This window comes from Rattus norvegicus, chromosome 18 (genome assembly GCF_021556685.1).
Source record: "Rattus norvegicus strain SHRSP/BbbUtx chromosome 18, alternate assembly SHRSP_T2T, whole genome shotgun sequence".
Lineage (NCBI taxonomy): Eukaryota > Metazoa > Chordata > Mammalia > Rodentia > Muridae > Rattus > Rattus norvegicus.
Genome location: NC_141551.1, coordinates 70320832 through 70341833, shown reverse-complemented (window position 1 = coordinate 70341833; position 21002 = coordinate 70320832). Strand labels below are relative to the sequence as shown.

Genomic DNA, 21002 nt, shown 5'->3' with positions numbered 1-21002 from the left:
TCACCCCCACCAGTCCAGCTGAGAAGATGCATTTGTGTATTTACATAAGAAACCCTCGACCATGCAGCTTGGCCAGGAGTGTGCACCGTAGGTGCGGGTAGAGGCTGAACACTGAGACACAAGCAAGAAGGGGAAAAATGTAGGCAAGAATAGGGCTGGTCCATCAACCCAGGCTCGCTAGATCAGTGGTTCTCAACCTGTGGGTTGTGACTTCCATGGGTTGCAAATCAGATATTTACATTGTGACCCATAATGGTAGCAAAATTACGGTTACAAAGTAGCAGTGAAATAGCACAGCATTAGGAAGGTTGAGAACCACTGCCCTAGATACATGGGGAAAGAGCAGGGTATGTGATCCCCATTTGTAACGGGCTGGAGGGACGCTCTGGGGGTGTGCACGCACAGAGGAGCATCAGGTAAGAGCTGGGACTTCACTCTGCTGGCCAGGGGGAGGCGAGAGGAAAGACAGTAGTTGGAGCAGAGGCGGGTCCTGGGGAGCCACTGAGTCACCTGGGAGCAGAGGGTGAGGACTGGTCACAGGGGAGTAAGGAAGCAGACAGTGAGGCAGCGGGGACGGGGAGGATCGTCTTCTGGACTGAGCGGAATGAATAGGCTGGAATGAAGAGACTTGGGCAACGACCACCCGAGGACCAGAAGATAAAATTCCCATAGATGGAGGGTGCCCAGGGGCCAAGTGCAGCAAGACCAGCAATCAAGAAACGGTCCGAAGCTGCCTGGTGTGGGCAGAGCAGTCCCTGACACTATAGAAGCGGACATTACAGTCTGTGATCTGTGGCCTCAGGGCAGCACAGGGCATGGTTCCAAGGCTAGTGTGGTGGCTCTTGAGCTGAGGGTAGAGGATGAAGAGGGTTATCTGAGACATGTGGTGCCTGAGGGCTATAAGCAGGGTGGGGTCATGCCAATCACAGGAGAGGACATTCCCCAGGGCTTAAGGAAGGCGATTTAGACTTCCATCTGTCCCACCACCTAGAATCCAAATCGGAAGCTTAATTGTGACAGCCCACGGGTGAGGGCCCCGGCTCTTTGTGTCACAGTTTTCTTTCATACCAGATGGCCTCGCTCTGACTCTACACCCTTCGAAGGCAGGTGCCACTATGTACCTGTGTGGCTCTCTCCTCCAGCCTGGCTCACAACCTGCTCAAGCAGGGTCTCTTCTCTAGGCCCTACCTGCTGAGGAGATGTGGGCTCCCAGAAGCTAATGACATGGCAGGTGCAGGCACAGCCAGCAGGAAACTCGTGGAGTGGACAGTGGGCCAAAGGGCAGGCCGCTGAGTCCCACAGGCTGGCAAGGTCACCTCTGCCTCATGCACACCCAGGCACACTACCTTCTAAGTCCTGGACCTTCTTCATGTAAATCTTCAGCTGCTTTTTCAGCTTCTTCTCATTCTTCTCCAGCTTTTCCACCAACTCCTTAAAGTCCTGAGAGAAGAAAGTTGTTGTGTGAGAACAGGATGTTGGCCTCACCCTGAAGGAAAGGTTTAAAAAAAAAAAATTCTTGCCGGGACCAGAGGGGCCCAGGGAGGCTGAGGAACCTGCTCAGGTAGGAGCAGAAGGGCCACCTCACACAGGCTCAGTACCTGCTCAGAGCCTAGGCGGTGAGTCAGAGTTCATTGTGCCAGCAATAACAGAGTGAACTCCCAGGGAGAGTTCCTCCCACTGGGGCACCTTGTGGAATCCTGGTACTCCCTAAGCCAAGCCTCCTCAGGGGACGCCCAGCCCTAGGTATCCAGGGGAGTAGCTGGCACCACTCTGGTTGGAGGTGTGGGAATGTAGCCACAGAACTGAAGAGTCAGCAAGCCAAACAGAGGCGTCTGGGGGATCAGAAGCCAAGCAGGACAGGGGCTGTGTCCCCAGCCCCTAGCAACTGTTGTCACTGGAGGCAAGTCAGTCCACTGGGACCGAGAATGGCGAGCTGGCCCCGGAAGCACTTCACTGTCATCATTGCCCCTCATCCAGCTGGGTTCTTGTGGTAGGGAAGGGAGCGAGGAAAAGAACCCTGCTTCTCCACCAGTAGAGCCAAGCCTAGGTAACTACAGTGATGGAGAGAAGGGAGAGGCAGGCCATCCTGAGTCCTCTGAAAGAGCTCTGGTGCGGAGTCTTGCCCTGTGTGTGTTACAGATAGGTATAGAACCCAGGGCACTGTGTGTGCTGAGTGAGTGCCCCACAGCTGAGATAGAACCTTTGCTTTGGGTGACATCGTTTTAGAGGACTTTTAATTTTACATGTCTGTGTGTGCTGTGTGGGGCATGTCCCTATGTGCATGGGGGTGCCTGTGTCTGTGGAGGGGTCAGAGGATGGAAGAAGTCTTTAAGGCAGGCCTGCCAAAGAGAGCCCGTTACAAGATCAGCACCCGAGCTATGGTCTTCCCATGTAATTCTGACTATAGGTGTTTTGAGGGACTTCATCTTTATTTAAAAGGGGGAGGAGGCTGGCAAGATGGCTCAGTGGGCGCTGGCATTGCTGCCAAACCTGATGACTTGAGTTCAGTCTGCAGAACCTGTGTGTGTGGGGGAGAAGTGACCCCTGCAAGTTTTCCTCTAACTTCCACATGGGTGTAGTGGAATTCCTCATAGATGGATAAATAAGCAAACACACAGAAAAATAATTAATTAATTATTAATACAGATTGTGAAAGACCCTTCTCAGAGTGAGAGGCGTCTAAGCACTCGCCTAGTGAGTTAAAGGACAGGAGTGACAGCCCAGAGAACTGCGGATGGGGAGAGAGAAAAGGAGTGATAGAGGGAAGGAGGGAGGAGGGAAGGAGGGAGAAGGGCGGGAAGGAGAGAAAGTCTGTGTGTGTGCGTGTGCGTATGTAACAGATCAGGGACACTGCAAGAACCCAGTAGGTACAAAGGACTTCAGTTTCTTGAAAAACTTTAGCCAAGATTCCTGCAGGATAGATAAGGCCACTGTCCTAGAGAGGTGAAGAGACACCATGACCACAGCAACTCTTACTGAAGAAAACCTTTAACTGGGGCTGGCTTACTGTTTCAGAGGTTTAGTCCACTATCATCATGGCAGAGAGCATGGCGCACCCAGGCAGGTGCTGGAGTGGTAGCTGAGAGCCTCATGGTGACCACAGACTGGACTTCTGAAACTGCAAGTCAGCCCCAGTTAAATGTTTTCCTTCGTAAGAGTTGCCTTGGTCCTGGTTTCTCTCCACAGCAGTAAAACCCTAAGGTAATCGGATCTCCTATCTCCGTGTAGAGCATAGGTATGCTGTCCCCACTGGGATGTGCTAGACTCTCTGACCTGTACGTGGGCACTGTCATTTTAATACACAAGCCCTACGCTATTTCAATTGTCACCCACCAACAAACTATTTCTCTGTCCCTGTCCTTACTATAGGGCTAAGAACATGAGCCTTGCCCATCTGACAGCCCCCCGATTCTACGTCCATTTAGAAATGACCCAAGGAGCTACAATCCATGAGGTGTGGCCACTTACCAGGTTCTCATTGGTCAGCCGGGATATCTCCTGCTGGACACCAAATTCTACCTGGGCCTCTGGGGAGAGCAGCAGAGTCTGGCAGAAGGTCTGCTGCTGTTTGTCCATCTCCTCCTTCATGGCCTCCACCTGGGCCTTGAGATGCTCCACCTCCTCCTCATGCTTCAGGTTCTGGGCCTGCAGCTGGGCCTCCAGCAACCTGTACCCAGAGAAGCAAGCCAGGTCACCCTGTGGCTGGGGTGGACACCCGTGGTGAGGGGCTGCAGACAAACACAGCAGGAACGGCCAAGCACATAGCAGGAGCAATCTTATGGTCCCAACAAGCATGACGCAGCGAGGAGATCTCGACAGGCAAGCAGAGCGACGGCGGATGATCCTCTCAGATGACCAGAAACCAAGGCCGAAGGTGCTTAGGCCTCTCTGTCCCCCCATCATTTTTTGGTTCTATGGGTGTAGACTGCTGATTTGAGATTAAGAATGTCTCCGTGTCCATGCCAACTACCATAAACAAATGTCTCATAGCGTCCTAAAATAGCGGCATTGACATCTGCCCCACGGTCTGTAAGAATTTCCTTGTAGAGACAAGAATACTGATAAACAGAGCTAATTATATTGGTTTATTTTTCCTTTAGTAGATTCCACTCTTGTTCTTTTTTTTTTTTTTAGAGCTAATAGTTTGCCTTTCCTCTCTACCTTTAATATCCTACTTTACCTCACGTGTAATTTTTTTTCCTATCAGTTTTCCCTCTTGCCTACTAAACAGCTAGGACTGTTTGGGGAAACTGCTTAAGATCAACTAGCGCCATAAGATACGAAGATCAGAGGAAGTTTGGAGAGGCTGAGGGGGGGCTCAGAGAGCCTCTGCCTGCTTTAGCACAGGCCAGGAGCAGCTTTGCCTCGGGATCTGACCCTCGCGTCTCACGTGGCCAGGTGCACCAGGTCATCTGGGACTTGAAAACCTGACCTAGCTCTCTGATGTAGTGTGGCCACCTTCAGCGAAAAGGGACATGGCCGACGGGGTTCTGAAGGACACAGCTGTCCCCGTTTTTACCTGGGCACGGTAAAACTTCTGCTCAGGGCAGTGACCGGGGACATGTCCTGGTGTCCAGATGGCAAGGAGTGGACAGCCACCATGCCTGTTCTACCTGGGAGATGGTAACTTCTACAGAGAAGAGGGAGCAAGGGCGGGGAGTCTACTTTGGTGACCAAAGCAGCCACGGGTTTAGGCAGCCAAGCAGTTTCACAGCAGGGCATGGAGGGCTTCTTAGCAAAGACATGCAACTGGCAAGAGAAACTGACAGAGAATCTGGTCTCTCACTACAGGAAACAAGCAGAGTGGTGGGAGAGAATTCGGTAGCGGTGTTTTAGACAGCATACGGTATTCAGACAGCATTCGACATTGGCTATGACAGACTAAGACGCGTCAGTGTTAAGACAGAAGTCAACAGGAGAGAGGACGTGGAACGGTGGTTCCAGGGAGCTATCCCAGGACCACTCTCTGACCTACTGCGTCCCCCTGTTAGCAACTGCCTTGCTCTCAAGTGGAATCAGCCCAGAACTCTGCATGAGGAATACGGTTCCCATCCGGGCATTTGGAAGATTTCTTGAGGCATTGATCTGTGTTATTTTCTAATGCGTTCAACTCGATTTTTCTTTGTGCCGTATCTTTATGACACATATGAAGAGTACTCTAGAAATGTTCCCAATCTAACAAACAAACTTGGCCAACAAGGACTCTGACCTCATGGAATAATCAACCACCATTGTACAGACAGCAGGCAGCAGCTAATACTTCTGTGCTTTCTCCAGACGTAAAGCATTACCCACGGCAATCCTCTTCCTTATGGTGACCCTGTACAGCAGGGCCTGCTCTGACCCGACCCAGATGTCCCCTGCTCAGGTTGTGGGGCCACATTGGAGCCCAGCGAGGGCTGCAGCCCTAGGAGATGTACTGTTCCCCTCACTGCCATGTCACCAGCTGCAGGGAGAGAGCCACGTGACGGGGCAAGCATAGCTGAGGTGTGGGCACCGCTCAGTCACTGTGGGATCCAGGGCTTGCACTCATCCATCTCTCTGAGAAAAGAGCCCTGATGATAAGCGCCCCACTTCTTGTTTCGAACGGATGGACAGTTCTGCCCCTGCTCTCTGAGAGCCACATGCTGGCAAAGTGGGTACGATCGACCTCCATGCTGCCTTCGTTCTGCGTATGTCTCTGGTTAGACTGGGGTCCTGGTTAAACTGGGGTCCATTTTGTTGCCGATGTCAAAGGTTCGATTGTCTACTTAGACAGTGACTTAAACCTGCCAAGCTGCACTCACAAGGAGAGTCAGACAGCACCACCTGCCTGCAGCACTCGGCTGTTATCAGCTCCAGGGGCTGGCTATGTGCTGATATCATGTACTGAGGAGCCTTGCATCCGTAGCACAGTCAGCGTGCAAACTAGGTCAAGGACTTTGGCCATTCCTGAAGAGTTAGAAGGTTGGTTGGTATGTCACATGTCAGCAGCACAGGTCCTGGAGCCCCACACGCTAGTTCCCTTGGCAGCTTTTCCTCAATAGAAAAAGCTACAGGAACCCTCCCCCTCTTTCCCCACCGGTAGAACAAAGAGTTGTGCCATGCAATCTCTAAGGTTCAACTGGGCCACCTAGCACCACCATTTTGACCCAGGCAAGCAGCTTCTGTTGGTGTCTATACAGCCCAGACACAAAATGATGAACGGACACCTCTAGGGACTGCTGCTCAGAAGCCCGTGTGAACTGTGCCCCATACTCTCACAGTTGCTCAGGCCAAAACAAGGAAGACAGACATGAGCAGGCACAGAGACGAAGCACATACAAGATGGGAGCATATTTGACCTGGCGACTTGCTTTAGGCCTTGGTAAGCCAAGCCGAGTTCTCCATCTTCATTCAAATATCCCCAATCCTCAGTCTGGCTAGAAATAAAGTACAGAGAAAAAGAGGTGTCCAGTGGAGAGGAGAAGAGGCATTCGGAGAGACTGGAAAGCTCACAGGCAAGCCTTGGAGTCAAGAAAAGGGGACAGGATGTGGGCTGTTTCTCATGCTTCTCTCTGCCTCCCAAACTCTGGGTGCTAGCAGACAGTACCCTCTCTGAGTTCCCCAGGTTTCAGGTAGTGCCTGGGAAAGGGGTTCAATGCGGTCTTAGGGATCCACCAATAGCTTCAGATCAGGCACATGCTGCCAGAGACGGCAGAAAGCTGTACTTGTTCTGGCAATTCTACAAACAAAGCAGCCACAGCACAGGCTGGGCCATCTCACACCCACCATGCTTCCTTTTATCTGAAGGAGTTGAAGGAAAGGGATAAGTATAAACAGGGTTAGAGGAGAAGACACTAGATGTCTGTCTATCATTTAGCTATGTTTATGTCTGTCTATCCATCTGTCTGTCCATCCATCCATCATTTATCTATATGTTTCTCCATCTGCCCGTCTGTCTGTCCGTCCGTCCATCCATCATCTAAAGCAACAGGGGCTGAGCAGGCCCTATAGGGATGGGGCACCATTGAACAGTATGAGGCAACTGGGAATGCTGGCCTCCACCAGGGTGAGGAAGGAGACGGCACATTTGTTTCCCTTTCCATACATGGTTCTCTGTTTTCTTTCCACCATTAAGAGCATGTTGTTATTTATCAACCTTAACTCCAACTCTCCTTACAGATTCGTGTGTGTGTGTGTGTATTCAAAGTGAACTACAACGATCTTACAGGCTGGGAACTGAATGATGTCCTCCCTTGGTGTAGGTCACACACCACTTCCCTGTCCAGTCAACCTGTGAAAGCAGGTCCCTGGTATCCTCTGTTGGTCGTGCATTCTGCCTGATATCAGCCAAAGTGGCTTTTGGAGGTCATGTGCTCAATGCTCTTCTGACTCCCCCTGCAAAGTCCTGAGCACAGAGGCATCCTTAAAGGTCAGAGGGATAGTTGGTGGAGGGCATGAGTCATGAACAGGAGTTGGCCCACACTGCCTAGTAGAAAGGTCACTCAACCTGTCCCAGAACTCAAGATGGCAAACCAAACAGCCCTGATCAAACCAGCTACTTACTATCTTGTCCTGCCATGTTTTGGATAAGGTTCAGGGGCTGAAAATATCCATTTCAGATCCTTTCAGAGCTATGCTCTAGCAGAAGGTCTCCAGACCTGTGGTGCTTACATAGTCTGATTCTTGAGCTAGCTTAAGTGGAGGTTCATCAACCACCACTCTGAAAGCCCAGGGGACGGGAGTTAGTTAATGAACTTCTGGGACCTTTCTATGGCTCTGTTCCTAGTCTAAGGCCAACTCCTCAAGTGCTAGAAACTCCTGGCTATGTGGTGGGGCAGTAAGGAAGACTATTGCCAATTATTTTAATGAACACCCCTATCCAAGCCTTCTGCCTGGTAAATGCCTGGAGCTTTACCAGTGTGGTGGTTTGAATGAGAACGGTCCTCATAAGCTTATATGTTTGAATACTTGGTTCCAAGTTGGTGGAACTATTATGGAAGGACTATGAGGGGGTGTGGCTTTGCTGAAGGGGTGTGGCTTTGCTGGAGGGGGTGTGGCTTTGCTGGAGGGGGTGTAACTGAGAATGGGCTTTGAGGTTTCAAAGGAATTCCATTCTCAGATCTCTCTCTCTGCCTTGTGCTTCTAGATCAAGATGTAGGCTCTCAGCTATTGTTCCAGCCCCATGCTACTATGTTCCCCTACCATGATGGCCATGGACTCTAACTCTGTTAAACTGTAAGTCTCAAATAAACTTTTTTTCTTATTAATAGCTTTGGTCATGGTGTCTTATCATAGCGATAGAAAAGTAACTAAGATAACCAGATATTGCTTTCTCTCCCTGTGTCAACCATTTAGGTGTCCTGGGTAACCTGTATGTCCCAGAAAATCCCTAAGGACCTAGGGCCGTGTTGATCAGGGGCTGATATGTGCTCTTCTTGTTTTCAGATGTTAAGGCTTGCATCGACCCAGAGTCCTTTGTAGCAATGCTTTACCCCAAAGGAGGCCCCTGTGCTGCAGGACTTCTTGGAAGTTTCCCAGCATGCTGTACTCCAGCCATCTCCTCTGTTGCAAGTGGAGAAGGGCTGGTACCTGTCTGAACATCCAGGTGTCTCCCCGTCTTCTTTTGAAGCCTCCCTAGCCTTGCTGGTTGAATGTTAGCTCCTGGGAGGGACTGCTAGGTCTCTGAGAATACTGCCTCACACCTGTAGTTCTCAGAGTGTCACATGGGCGATGCTTAGACATACCTCTTGGAAGAGAGCATCAGTCCTTACAAGTGGGTTTCACAGGGAAATAGAATTCTGAATTCTGTCACATGCAGGGTACCACAGACACAGGTAAAACATGATAAACACACAGCTCTGACACTCCACATTTGAAAACATGAAAACAGGGCCATGAGTAAATTAAAAACTGCTGAACTGACTCAGTAGAGACCTCTGCTCCTAGGTGAAAGAGACCCAAAGTTCCCCATCACCCCTGTCCTTAGGAGTGTGACTGGGAGCGTGGCGACATCTGCTGGTGTGAGGGGGAACCGCAAACAGCTTGGCTTCAGGAAATCAATAAATGTTCATGAAGCCCCTCTCTCTCTGCATAAGTCCGCTAAACACGGAGAAATACACAGCAAGGCCCTGTCACTCACAGTGGAGCCAGGAGCCCTGCCGGGGATGCTCATCTGCCTTCCCTGGCCTGATTCTCTATGTGTTAGGCTAACACGGTGAACTGGATGGCCTCAGAAGTATTTTCAACTAATTGTAGAAGTCGTGCAACAGAAATGTTATCAGAGGGGACACACTTTTCCTCTGCAAACCTTGGAAAAAAGCACCAGGCATCTATACCCTTTCCTATGTCCAGCCATCTTGGGTCTGGTCAGTTCCTTGAGTGTACGAAGATCCCTGAGTGCTCTGTGGGTACTGATTTAGTTAGCCCATACTGCATGTTTCCTCAGCAGCCTAGGATCTTTGCTGGGGCCCTAAGAAGTAGACCAGGGGCACAGACATAGAGGGGGAAAGAGGACACATGGAGGGAGCTACCCTCAGAAGCTAGGCTATGCACTGAGCAGGCGCGTGCAAAGAAAACCCCACTTGTTCTTATCTTTCTGAGAACCAGCGGCTCCAATGGACCTGCTCTAGCCAAAGGCAAGAGTAAAACTTTACTGTGCTGGGGTCTCCTGCTGTTTCCCAGGTCCCAAGGATAGAACCAAGAACATTCTCTCTACACTCTGTGGAGGAGTTCTACAGCCTTGGCTCTGATGGAGGTGTTCGTGGGTCAGAGGAGTACTGCTTGAAGCTCGACCTAAGCTGAGCTGCAGCCAACTCTGTGTCCAAGTCCTAACCCTAACCCAGCTCTGTGACCTGGAGGGTCTGCTTAGGGGAGGCAGCAGCTCTTCAGCCGGTCCACATCCCATCATCCTCTCAGAGCCAGTGGGGAGAGGCTGACTGACTTCAGGCCCTAAGCTTGGCTTCCGCAGCTGTCACTCTTCCTAAACTCTCCCATAAGTAGAGCGGTCAGAACGAGGCTGGCTGCCCTCTGGCTCCCAAGATGGCAGCATGAGCTTGCAGAGGCAGGAGGGAGCAGCCCTCCCACCGCTTGCCTGCAGGCTCAGGCAGAACAGGTAGAAGCTCACTGCAGATCTGGGCAGGTCAGGGCGCTCAGCAAGGGGAAGGGGTACGAACCTGAGGGACTACAGGGGCTGTGGAGGAACTGCCCCTGGGATTAGCGCACCAGAAATCGTAGAAGTCTAGCCCGACCTTAGGATATGTAACATTTTCTAGGTATCAATTTCATCAAAATCCTAAAGAGACCCCCGCTTGACCAAACATGCAAGACACGATTTGTACGTCTGCCAACCTCTCCGTTACAGGCCCACCACAGGAACAGGCACAGCAAACTTACCTTCACAGAGCCCTTCTCGTAAGGGGGTACCTGTCTGGGCTCCCAGAATCACAGCCCTACTACCCTTCCCTGACAGTCAGTCCAGCTGCTTCCACACTTAGCGTTTGGACTTGCGGTAATCGCAAAACTTTCTCAAAAACCTCAGCTTCTCAGCTATTCGCTACCGTTTGCTGAGCTTTCCGAGCATGGGATTATCTTAAAATAGAGTAAAGGCTATTTTTGCCTTATCACCTCCATTGTTGTTGTGGTAAGAAGACAAAATCTGGAGCGTTAAGCAGCCCCTGGAAAGACCTAGATGGAGGGCTCGTCTCCTGACGGCTGAAGGAAAGAACAGAAGGAGGGCTGGGAGCAGTCTCGGCCCTGAGGATCTGGGGGCGGGGTGGGGAAAAGCCCAGCGCTCAGCTGCTGGCTCGCTTTCTAATTTAACACCACCTGTGAGGTTTTCTCTATTCATCTCTTTGCTTATCTCCCACCCGAGATTAATTTAAGACGACTGGGGCTTTAGCCCAGGGGGTCACCTTCATTCCCACACTTCCTTCTTTAGGGAAACTTGGGGGCTGGTTGCATCCTCACCCCCCCCCCCCCCGGTTTCCCATGAACGGGGTCGGGGAGGGAGGGGAGCTGCGCAGTCTGGAAGCCAGCCTTCCTGGATTCTACCTTGGTTCAGCTATAGGCCAGCCATGTGCTCGAAACTGCTCAATCCTTCTGGGCCTCAGTTTCCCCATCCCCATCTGCAGCAGAAGATCTGAAAGTCCTAAGCACTTGAGCCTTCAGACTCAGCCATCGTCTTCCGGGGCCTTCTGAAGGGTTAACTGCTCCCAGCAACTTTAACCGATGCTTGCCTCTGGCAGGATTCTTTCTAACAATTAATTCCCCAGTGCTGGGCGGATGGCCAGTTCCTGAGGAACAGGTCGTAACATGCTAGGCTGGACAGTGAACCCTCCTGTCCCCAGCCCTCCAATGACCTTCCAGGCACAGCTCGGAGGTGGGCCCTACCTGTTTGTCTGGCAGACCCCGTGATAGGCCTCAATGGCATCTTCCTGGTCCACGTGCTTCTCGCTGTTGGGCCAACTTGTTCTGGCATTGATGTTCGGCTCCTAGAGGACCCCAAATTAAAAAACAAAAACAAACAAAACTCTAGTTGTACAACTTCTAGGAAATAGCTTTCTAATAAGGAAGTATATCAATGGGCTTTTAGGGAAAAGAGGCAGACCTAGAGAAATAGATAGTTCCTGTTAAATAAAGGCAGGAGCATGGCTTCAAAAGGCCGTCTTGGGTGGGAGGACACACAGTCTTAGCAAGGCTTGGCTATGAGTGCAAGCACTGGGGGTTGGGGTGGGAGCTGAGAGGGCCCCTGGGAGGAACAAGCATCAGAGGCCACGATTGAAACCTTATTACTGAAGTGCTTTATCTCCCAAGCCCCACTCAGGGCCCATGTGTAGAGTGGCCTCGCCTAGTAGAACCCATTGGATGACCCAGGAAAACTTGAATCCCTCCCTCTCACTGTATAAGCTGTCCTAGAAGGTCAGACCGTCAGAAACAAATAGGAAGGAGACCCTTCCTGTAAAGGCTTAGAGAAATCTCCCCGGAACAAAATGAAGAGACAGGGCATGAAGAAACAGCCCTGAGTTTATCGATCTATGTCTTGTTTCTTTTGAACATTTTCTTTCAAAAATTTTTTGCTTTTTGTTTTTTAAATCAAAGCATGCATGCATGTCTGTACATTCAGGTGCAGTGCCTCTGGAGGCCAGAAGATGGCATCAGATCCACATGGGGATGGATTTATAGACAGTTGTGAGCTGCCAAGGAGCTAAACTCAGGTCCTCTGCAAGACCGGTGAAGTGCCCTTACCTGCTGAGCCACCTCTCTAGCCCCCTTGACCATTTTCTTAAATTCAGTAGATTCTAGACATTTCTAGCTTCCCCTCTTGAAAAAGGTCATGAAGAAGGGGCGCTAAACCCTTATGCTGCTTTCAGAGACCCCAAAGACAGCGGTCCTGCTCTTCAGGTGTAAGACCTCCATGAGTAAAGGCACACAAACCCACAGGCCTAATGCCTCAATGTCATTCCACCAAGCCCAACCGTGGCTGCCACTTCATTACCATGTTCTTGCCGGACAGTCTGCGCTGGTCAGCATTCATGATCTGGGTCCTGAGGATCAGCACCTCCTCTTTGCGGACCTCCAGCTCCTCGTTGGCCAGCTTGAGCTGGTTCAGTAGGAGGCTGTAGCTGTCGGGGGAGCTATGAGTGGAGTTATCCTGCATGGCTTGGTCGGCTACAGCCTTCCGCAGCTCATTCAGATCATTCTTCAGCTTCTTGTTCTCTGACTCGAGCTCTTGTCTCTGCAAGACAGCCAAGAGGAACACCTTGGCTACCCCATCTCTTCACTTTGTCTACCACAAGAGCAACTTTCCTTCTTTAATGAAGACACACATGACTCAGGTTCTCTGATGGCATGAGTGGTCAGGTAAGAGCTAGAAACTGAACTCATGACCCCAAGTTCTCAGAGAAATGTTTCTGATGCAACGGGTCTGCAGCATTTGCCCAGGATGCAACGTGTGCTCTGAGCACATTTAGCCATGGGATTCTTCTTTGTGGAAATGCTGGGCTGATAGCCCTGTGTGTGTGTGTGTATGTGTGTGAGTATAAGTGTGTGTGTATGTGTATGTGTGTATATGTATGTATGTGTATAGGTGTCTGTGTATGTATATGTGTATGTGTGTGTATGTGTATGTGTGTATGTGTATGTGTGTATGTGTGAGTATATGTGTGTATGTGTGTATGTGTGTGTATGTATATGTGTGTATGTGTGTGCGTGTGAGTATATGTGTGTGCGTGTGAGTGTATGTGTGTGTATGTGTGTGCATATGTGTATGTATGTGTGTATGTGTGTGTATGTGTGTATGTATATGTGTGTATGTGTGTGTATGTGTGTGCATATGTGTGTGTATGTATGCATATGTGTGTGTGTGTGTATGTATGTATGAATGTACATATGTAGTGGGACAGCAAAGCTATGCCCATCCTCAAGTTGAAAGTTGTAAGCAACACGCCACTAATAGGGCTTCCTAAGGCTTCGTGTGGCCGTATGCTTTGTGACTTTCTTTTTTTTTTTTTTTCCGGAGCTGGGGACCGAACCCAGGGCCTTGCGCTCGCTAGGCAAGCGCTCTACCGCTGAGCTAAATCCCCAACCCCTAACTTTCTAAAAAAACTTTTAATCCAGTGATATGCTTGTCAGCATCCCATGATGACAGGATGGGCGGAGTCTGTCTGCTCCGAGTGAGGAAGGCAAGGCAGAGTCCAGCCAGCTGAGGGACCATAGCGAGTTAAGTGCCTGAGCCGGGACGGCAGCGCATACAGCATGAACGAATGCTGAATGCATTAAGTTAAATGTGTACGCTGTCACCAGAAGATAAATGCCTTGAGTCCACGGCAGGAGGCATCTAGGCAGTGCAGAGAGACAGAAGTAGGATGGTGTCTGTGTGGGGCCGTGGAAGGGAGGAGCAGAGGCTTCAGTGGAGGCTTTGTAAGATGAATTACAGGGCGAACGGTGCTGTGCTGCTCGCACGCTATGGATGTATCCTCCAATACTGACCTTCATGAACACTTAAAATAGCAAATCTGGTAAATTGTATGCTATATATATTTTACCATAGTGGAAAAAATAGTTGGGAGGGAGGAGCAACAGAGATGACTCAATGTTTTTCTGTGCAATGGTCATTAGTAAATGAGTAACAGTTGTTCTATTAGTGACCTTCGGACTATTGAAAGGGCCCCACTATGAAGTCTGTGGGAGGGGAGGGTTTGCCTGATAGCCCTTCCTGCCCCCTGGTGGCCTGAAGTCTTCATTGTTGTGCTTTGTCCTCTCCTGCCATGTCAGTAAACCCCCTGCCTTACAAATGGATATTATTTCAATGTGATTCTATTCCTGTGGCCACTTTTTATTTTAACTGGAGAGGTTTCTAGTAGGAAAGCGTGTGGTTTTTCATTTCAAAGGTGAGGAGGTGAGGGTATAGAAATGGAGCCACTTGCTAATCGCTCTACCTAGAGCAGGCTCGAAGCATAGGACCTGGTTTCCTGAAGCCCACCTACGTTGTCTGTCTTCTCCTAGAGGACAGACGGCTTACCTTCAGACTATTGTAGGCTATATCTGCATCCTGGTCCACATCTAGGCCATTGTTTTGTTGTTCTACCTGCATAGAAGGACACAAAAGTGAGCACAGACCCACAGGGCACATGCTCTGCAGACATTTCTGAGACAGCCAAACTTCCTCCTTCTACTTTTTGGCATGAAAAGTTGGCGACCTCAACCTCACAGGTATAACCCCACCTCTTCCAAGGAGTAGCTCAGTACTTGGGCTGCCATGAATCCCCCCATAAACAACTCCTTCCCTCCCGTCCCCACGCTATCCCATGGTCCTCACAGGTGCTGACAGGTTGAAGATGTATCACAAACACGATGCCATGGGTTCAATCTACAACCTGAGTACCCGTAAGTCCTAGATTCTCCCTGTGAGTGTGACCTCCCTTGGGAATAGGGTCTTAGGAGCTGTAATGAAGTTGAGTCCTGATGCTTTAGGGGGAAAGAACACACACAGACAAGATGGGCATGTTAACATGGAGGTGAGACCGGAGTCAGCTGCAAGCCAACAACACCAGAAGCCAAGAGACAAGTTTTCCCCACTACTTGTAGGGGACAGTCACATCAAAACCTTCACTTCTGACTTCTGGCCACTGGAAGAATACATTCTTGTTAATAAGTAATTGGATTGGAAGTATTTTGTTTCAGCATTGCCAAGAGTTATACGACCTGAATATTAATGTCATCCTCGTGTTTTTTGTGGTGAGGATCCATGAGGTAATGCAAAGCAGCTTCAGCAGCTCATAGTAGGTATACATTTACATGCACCAGACCTCAGAATGCCAAAGCTGGCAGCTCTGGGCACCAGTGACTGGAATAACAAGTCTACCAGGACTTAGGTCAGCCAAGGACCTCTGATTACATGGGCAGACCTTAGCGTTGAATTGGCTGTTGAAAGGGGGCATTCAAACAACTTCCTAGTTGCTTGGAGTGAGTTTAAGGGGAAGGAATCCCTGAAGAGCATGCGTCTTTAGAACTAAGACCTAATGGGGCAATTTAACGAGATTGCCTAAGGCCCGGCAACCTGAAGTCCAGATGAAGCCGTCACTGCCGTGGGTGGACCAGGGTGTTCGAGTTTAGAGTGAGCATCTCCTGCAGCCTCTTCCAGATGCAGGACACGGATGGTTGCTGCCCTGTTTCCCGCAATGCAAGCTGGGAAAAGCTCTGCCTCGGTACCAATGTTCGTCTTGTCCTTCTTCCATCACCAGAGGCACGTGAATGACCCGAATCAGCACTTCTGCCGTTAGGTAAGTGGCCTGCACATGGCCCCTCTAAATATTGACTACATCAGACTCTCAGAGTAAGAGGATTACATACTCAAACTTGAAGGGCTGTACCATCATGGTTCTAAGTCTGCTGGGGTCACTACAGGGGCCGGCCAAGGTAACTGCCAGGTCAGGGGGAAAGGATATATAGGAGCAGTCTGAACAGCAGGCACAGAGGCCCCACTCTCACAGTGGCCAAGCGGATGGGACACTCCCAGGCCTTCCAGTCAGCCTAGTGTAAGGTCTCTAAGGCGGGGACCTGGGGCTGCATCACTCTAGGTGGCTTAGGATTCCTTCTGGAACCAAGGGAAGACCCAGAAACTTGATCTCTGCATGCTTAACCTCAGGGGATGATAGAGGAGTCCACATTATTACCTACCCCATCCCTGTGGGCCACAACCCACAGGACAGAGCCTGTAGTTCTTGCTTGGTGATTATATTGAGATGTCCCCTTTTACCCGGTATCCAGACCAACCAAGTTCTGAAGCCAAGCTTCCAAAGCAACTTGGCATTTCTGAAATGCAGAATGTAGAAATCATGTCTGTGGGTGCGGGAGTATGTAGAGACTTCTAGGCCGGGTGTATCTAATGCCATCCACACAGAGCGTCCATGACTCATGATGGCTGACTCAAAATCCCTTGACCTTAGATGGCACGAGGGCAACTAGCGTTCACTAGAGGGTATTTTAACATATAAGAGGGCTTTGGAGATAAAACTCCAAGAGTATCTTTCTCGTATTTGACTTGTGTTTGTCTGTCGGGATAGCTTTTCCTTATAATCGGAAGTTATTTATTTACCCATTGCTTTCACTGTCTGCTCTTAACTAATCCACCTGGAGACTTAACACCACCGCCAAGATTTACCTCTTCACTTAACGCTTATTAAACAAGGCGAAAACGGAACAAACGACACCCCGCCAAGACTCTGATGGCGAGCCACCCCAGAGTGTATTCAGTCAGAATGGCCATACAGAGAAAGTAAAAATGAATCTTTTTTTAAAGATTTATTTATTTTATGTATATAAGTACACTGTCACTGTCTTCAGACACACTAGAAGAGGGCATCAGATCCCATTACAGATGGTTGTGAGCCACCATGTGGTTGCTGGGATTTGAACTCAGGACCTCTGGAAGAAGAGTCAGTGCTCTTAACTACTGAGTCACCTCTCCAGCCCAATAAAAATGAATCTTAAAAACCAAACAAAATGAGGGCTCAGCAGTTAAGAGCACTGACTCGCTCTTTCAGAGGTGCCCCTGTTGCCCTTTTCTGGTGTGTGTGAAGTAATAGTGTACTTGTATACATATTATACCACGTCAGAATGGAAAGGAAATAAAGGTGTTATGAAAAAAGAGTCTGGGTCCAGGATGGGGGTCAAGGATGGAGGGGGAGGGGGAGGAGGAGAGGGAGGGAGGGGGAGAGGGAGGGGGAGGAAGACGAGGAGAGTCAAATCCCACAATTTTCAGTTTAGGCATGAGAATAGATTTTGCTAGTGGTATGGCGCAGAGCTGGACTTAAATCCCACGAGAAGTTCTCCTCACAACTTCACGGTGAGAAAAAGGGGTTCTTATCTCTGACAGCTCTCTGCTGTGGCAGTACTGATAGGTTTGTAATCAACGGCATTCCCAGTCACACTACAACCTTCTTTTTTATTTTACACCTGAGCTACATTTCCTACTCCCAAACCTGATTTAAATTCCCCAATGGCTAAGTTTGTCTCCTGCATTTTTACCGGTCTTAAAAAAAGAAACTATGCATAGCGACTGTGTGTGTGTGTCTGTGTGTGTGTGTATGTGTGTGTGTGTGTGCGCACACACAGGCATATGTGTGTCTGTCATGGCTTGCCTATGCCATGGTATCTGTGAAAACCAGAGGACAGCTTCTTGCAGGCATCAGTTCTCTCCTCCCATCATGTGTGTCCCTTGGATCTAACTCAGGCCAGCAGGCTTGACAGCGAGGGTCTTCATGATCCTGAGAGGCATCTTGCTGGCTCTGTTTTCTCTTTTGCACGCCCACGTTGTGTATTTGCTTCGAGCCTGATACTGGCATAGTTCTGTGTTTATAGCTTAGGTTCCCCAAAAGTCCTTGAGACAAATAAATTACTTTTAGATGTAAAGTTTCACACAGTATCCTTTCAAGATGCAAGAGGATAGGGATGTCATCAGTTGTGGTGACACAAAGGCACAGCCGTAGGTGAGAAGGGTCTCCTCTGGCTCTCAGCCAGGTGGCTGAGCTTGTGTTAGATTCCAGGCACGAGAGGGTGGTAGACTTTCTCTGCTGATTCTGACTTCTGCTGTTTTATTTTCTCTGCACCTGATGCCAGTCCTCCAGGCATGAGCTCCCAGACTCCCTACTGCTTCCCAGTGGAAATCCTTTGCCCTGGGATACTCAGGGAGCACACCCAGCTCAGAGGCAGTGGGGTGAGACATTCACAGAGAGTGATCAATTTGGTTCCCACAAGAGGAAGCTCTGAAGCCCAACACCACTGAGACCCCATGGGCTCACAACAGAGCGGCTACGCACCTGCACTTTCTTGCTGTCCTGTTGTTCCTTTTCTAGCTGCACCTGCAGCTTCTTCCTCTCCTGCTCAAGTTCCCGCACTCTCTTCTGCAGCTTCAAGAAGACAGTCATGTCCATGGCTGCCTTCTCTATACCAATCTCCTGCAAACGGAGAGGGGTATCCAGAAGGTAGTTTTCACAGCACAAATGCTCCTGGGAACAATGCCTGGCTGCCCACCCCTGTATCAGTCATCTGTCTCCTTGCTCCTCCCCAGTACCAATCCTTGCCTCCAACACAAAGCCAGTGTCAAACCACTAGTATTTCCCATCAGAAAGCTGGTGCTGCTGGCTTATTCTCTTCAATAACATCTGTGTCTCAGCCGTTCACATTCCTCCTGTGAGAGCCACTTAAGTGACCAATCGCATACTCTAAGGAACAACTGAAAACAGGCACAGGCATTTTCTTTGGAAGGTAAAAGGGAATTCACTTCTGGAAAATGGCATTACAAGAGGGAAACTAAATCTTGGGACACAGTGCTTCCTGATGGGGGATCACTGTGACCTCCGGTCACTGTCGTGATGCCAACGAGTACCCGATCGTAACTTGAAACAAGCAATACTTGCCCTGCCGTGGAGCGCGCTGCTCCAACAGATCTTGATACATTGATCTCCCAGTGCATTCCTATCCTTTCAGATCCGGGTCTGGATTTTACTATGTGGCTAAGTATGTAGACAAGCATGTGCTTGCCTGTCGGTAGGCAATGCGTCTGAGTGCACATCAGTCTGTTTTTGCATGTCGGAAGCATGGTGATGTCCCACCTCATGTAATGAGCACAACTCAGGGTCAGTCTCACTGCCTGTGAGCCGCAGAGCCGTGAGGATGACCGTGCCCATATCTACATGGAAACGGCATGCACACGGATGTGACGCCATATATCAGTAAATTCGCTGCAACCCAGTGATCCTGTTCTCAACGTCCGTGCCCTGGGCCCTCTGAGGCACCACCAACAGAGCAGTATATCTCATATCTCTCTTGGGTGGTTCCATGCAGGCAATTAAGTGTCCTCAACAGGACAACTGCAAACAGTTGTCCCAGACTTACCTCCACCTGCTGTAGGGCATCCTCGGTGTCTCCGATTTCTGAGGTGGAAATGGAGGGGTAATTGGAGTCAGATTCTAAGCTACTTTGATTTGATGGGTTCTTCCTGTGGCCTGGAGTTTGCTGCTGAAGGAGGAAAAAAAAAAACGTGACAACTCGTAACCAGTTCATATTAATGTGAAGTAACTTCTCAAGGAGCCCCGGACATCAGCCACTGCCTCTCGTCAACAACTGTGGGCAGTAGCGCTCCTTGGAACAGTGGATAAATAGTTATTCCCATGAATGCCAGGCAAATACTCTACCGGTGTTTTACAACCCACAGCACCCAGAAAGCGAGGAGAGAACAGCCTTTTACTCGAGCCGTGCCCTCGGATTGCACAGTGCACCCTTCTCCACGTTCTTGAAAGGAACCCTTTCTGCAACCCTTTCCCACACGGCCTCTCCTTCCACCCCGGTTCTGCTCATGAAAACGAGAGTAATTAGGAATAGAGCCTACCTCCCGTGCTATTCATTTAAAAAGACCTTTTGGCTTATGTTTTTGGCAGCTGGTTTGTCTTTTAAGAGTGAAAACCGAGCTTGGTGGAATTTATAGATTTCTATTTCAGTTCCCACTCAGATTCCTTTCCTGGTTTCTATGCAACTAACTCTCGGATGTCGAATATGCATGTTGGGAGGGAGTTACTCGTACGGGTAAAGAGGAATGTCAAATCCTGAGATGTCACAAAAATATCTTGTATTTTGTCAGAGATTAGGAGACCCAATCGGGTTCCAAGGGTCTCTCTCCACACGGACCAATGCAGCTGAGGTCAGAGCCTACAACACCATTGTCTCAACAGTGGAATTGTCTAGAACAAGAAGCAGATGGCAATAGACACATGCAGGAAGATAAGTTTTAACCTCCTAAGATCTCAATAAGACCTCAGCTTTTGGAAAGGGCATCCTCAGAAGGTGACCACCTAACCACAGAGTTCACAGAGGAACGAAAGAACAAGTGGTCCTTGCACACATGCATGTTTCCTGAGCATGGCATTGCCAGAGGGCAAGGGCTATGCAGCCAGCTCTAAAAGGGCAGAAAGGGAAGCCATTGCCACCAGGCAGCAGAGCTGCCTCCCTTCCCTTTAGGATCGTCACCTCGTCCCGAAGGTTCTCATATCTCTGCTCCAGCTGGGAGTACTCCTTCACGAGGTTCTGGTACCGGGACCGTTCCTCTTCCAGTTCCTTCTTAATCAGCAGGTTTTCCTCCACAGAGCTCTGTGAAGATTCAGCTGGAAAGCAGGCATAGGAAGCAGGGTTGCAGCATCTGAGGGGATCCTCAAATGCGCATGCCCTGCTAGGAGCATTCTGACTAATCCCTTGTTAAGAGGCTGCCCACCACAGGCTGTGGGGGAATCTCTCATGCTCCTCACCTACTGTGGAGCTGAGAAGGGGCTCGTTATTCTGAACCAAGGGTTCAGACAGGAAGAAGAGTGACCCTGCTCTCAGGAAGGCAGGGAGAGGAACTCTCGATGTACATGTGCGCGCCCACCCAGCCCACGTGCCTGCCTCTCTGGTGACAGCCCGCATTAAGAACCACTGGCAGCATTTCCAGCCGCACCACTCTAAACTCTCATTGTAACCCTTATCTTTCAGGTCCTTGGAGATCAGTC

At 49.8% G+C, this 21002-nt stretch overlaps 1 protein-coding gene across 6 annotated transcripts in view; it reads right to left on the bottom strand.

Annotated features, from left to right (window-relative positions):
• Positions 1-21002, bottom strand: part of Myo5b (myosin Vb) — a 303903-nt gene that overhangs the window by 23425 nt on the left and 259476 nt on the right. For 2 of the 6 annotated variants that reach the window (XM_087592156.1, XM_087592154.1), the window contains exons 24-31: positions 20488-20621; positions 19360-19482; positions 18282-18419; positions 14483-14548; positions 12458-12697; positions 11353-11453; positions 3469-3667; positions 1347-1440 (exon numbers count right to left, since the gene is read on the bottom strand). In XM_087592156.1, coding sequence (XP_087448282.1) covers positions 1347-1440; positions 3469-3667; positions 11353-11453; positions 12458-12697; positions 14483-14548; positions 18282-18419; positions 19360-19482; positions 20488-20621 — 1095 coding nt within the window. 6 annotated transcript variants of the gene reach the window in all.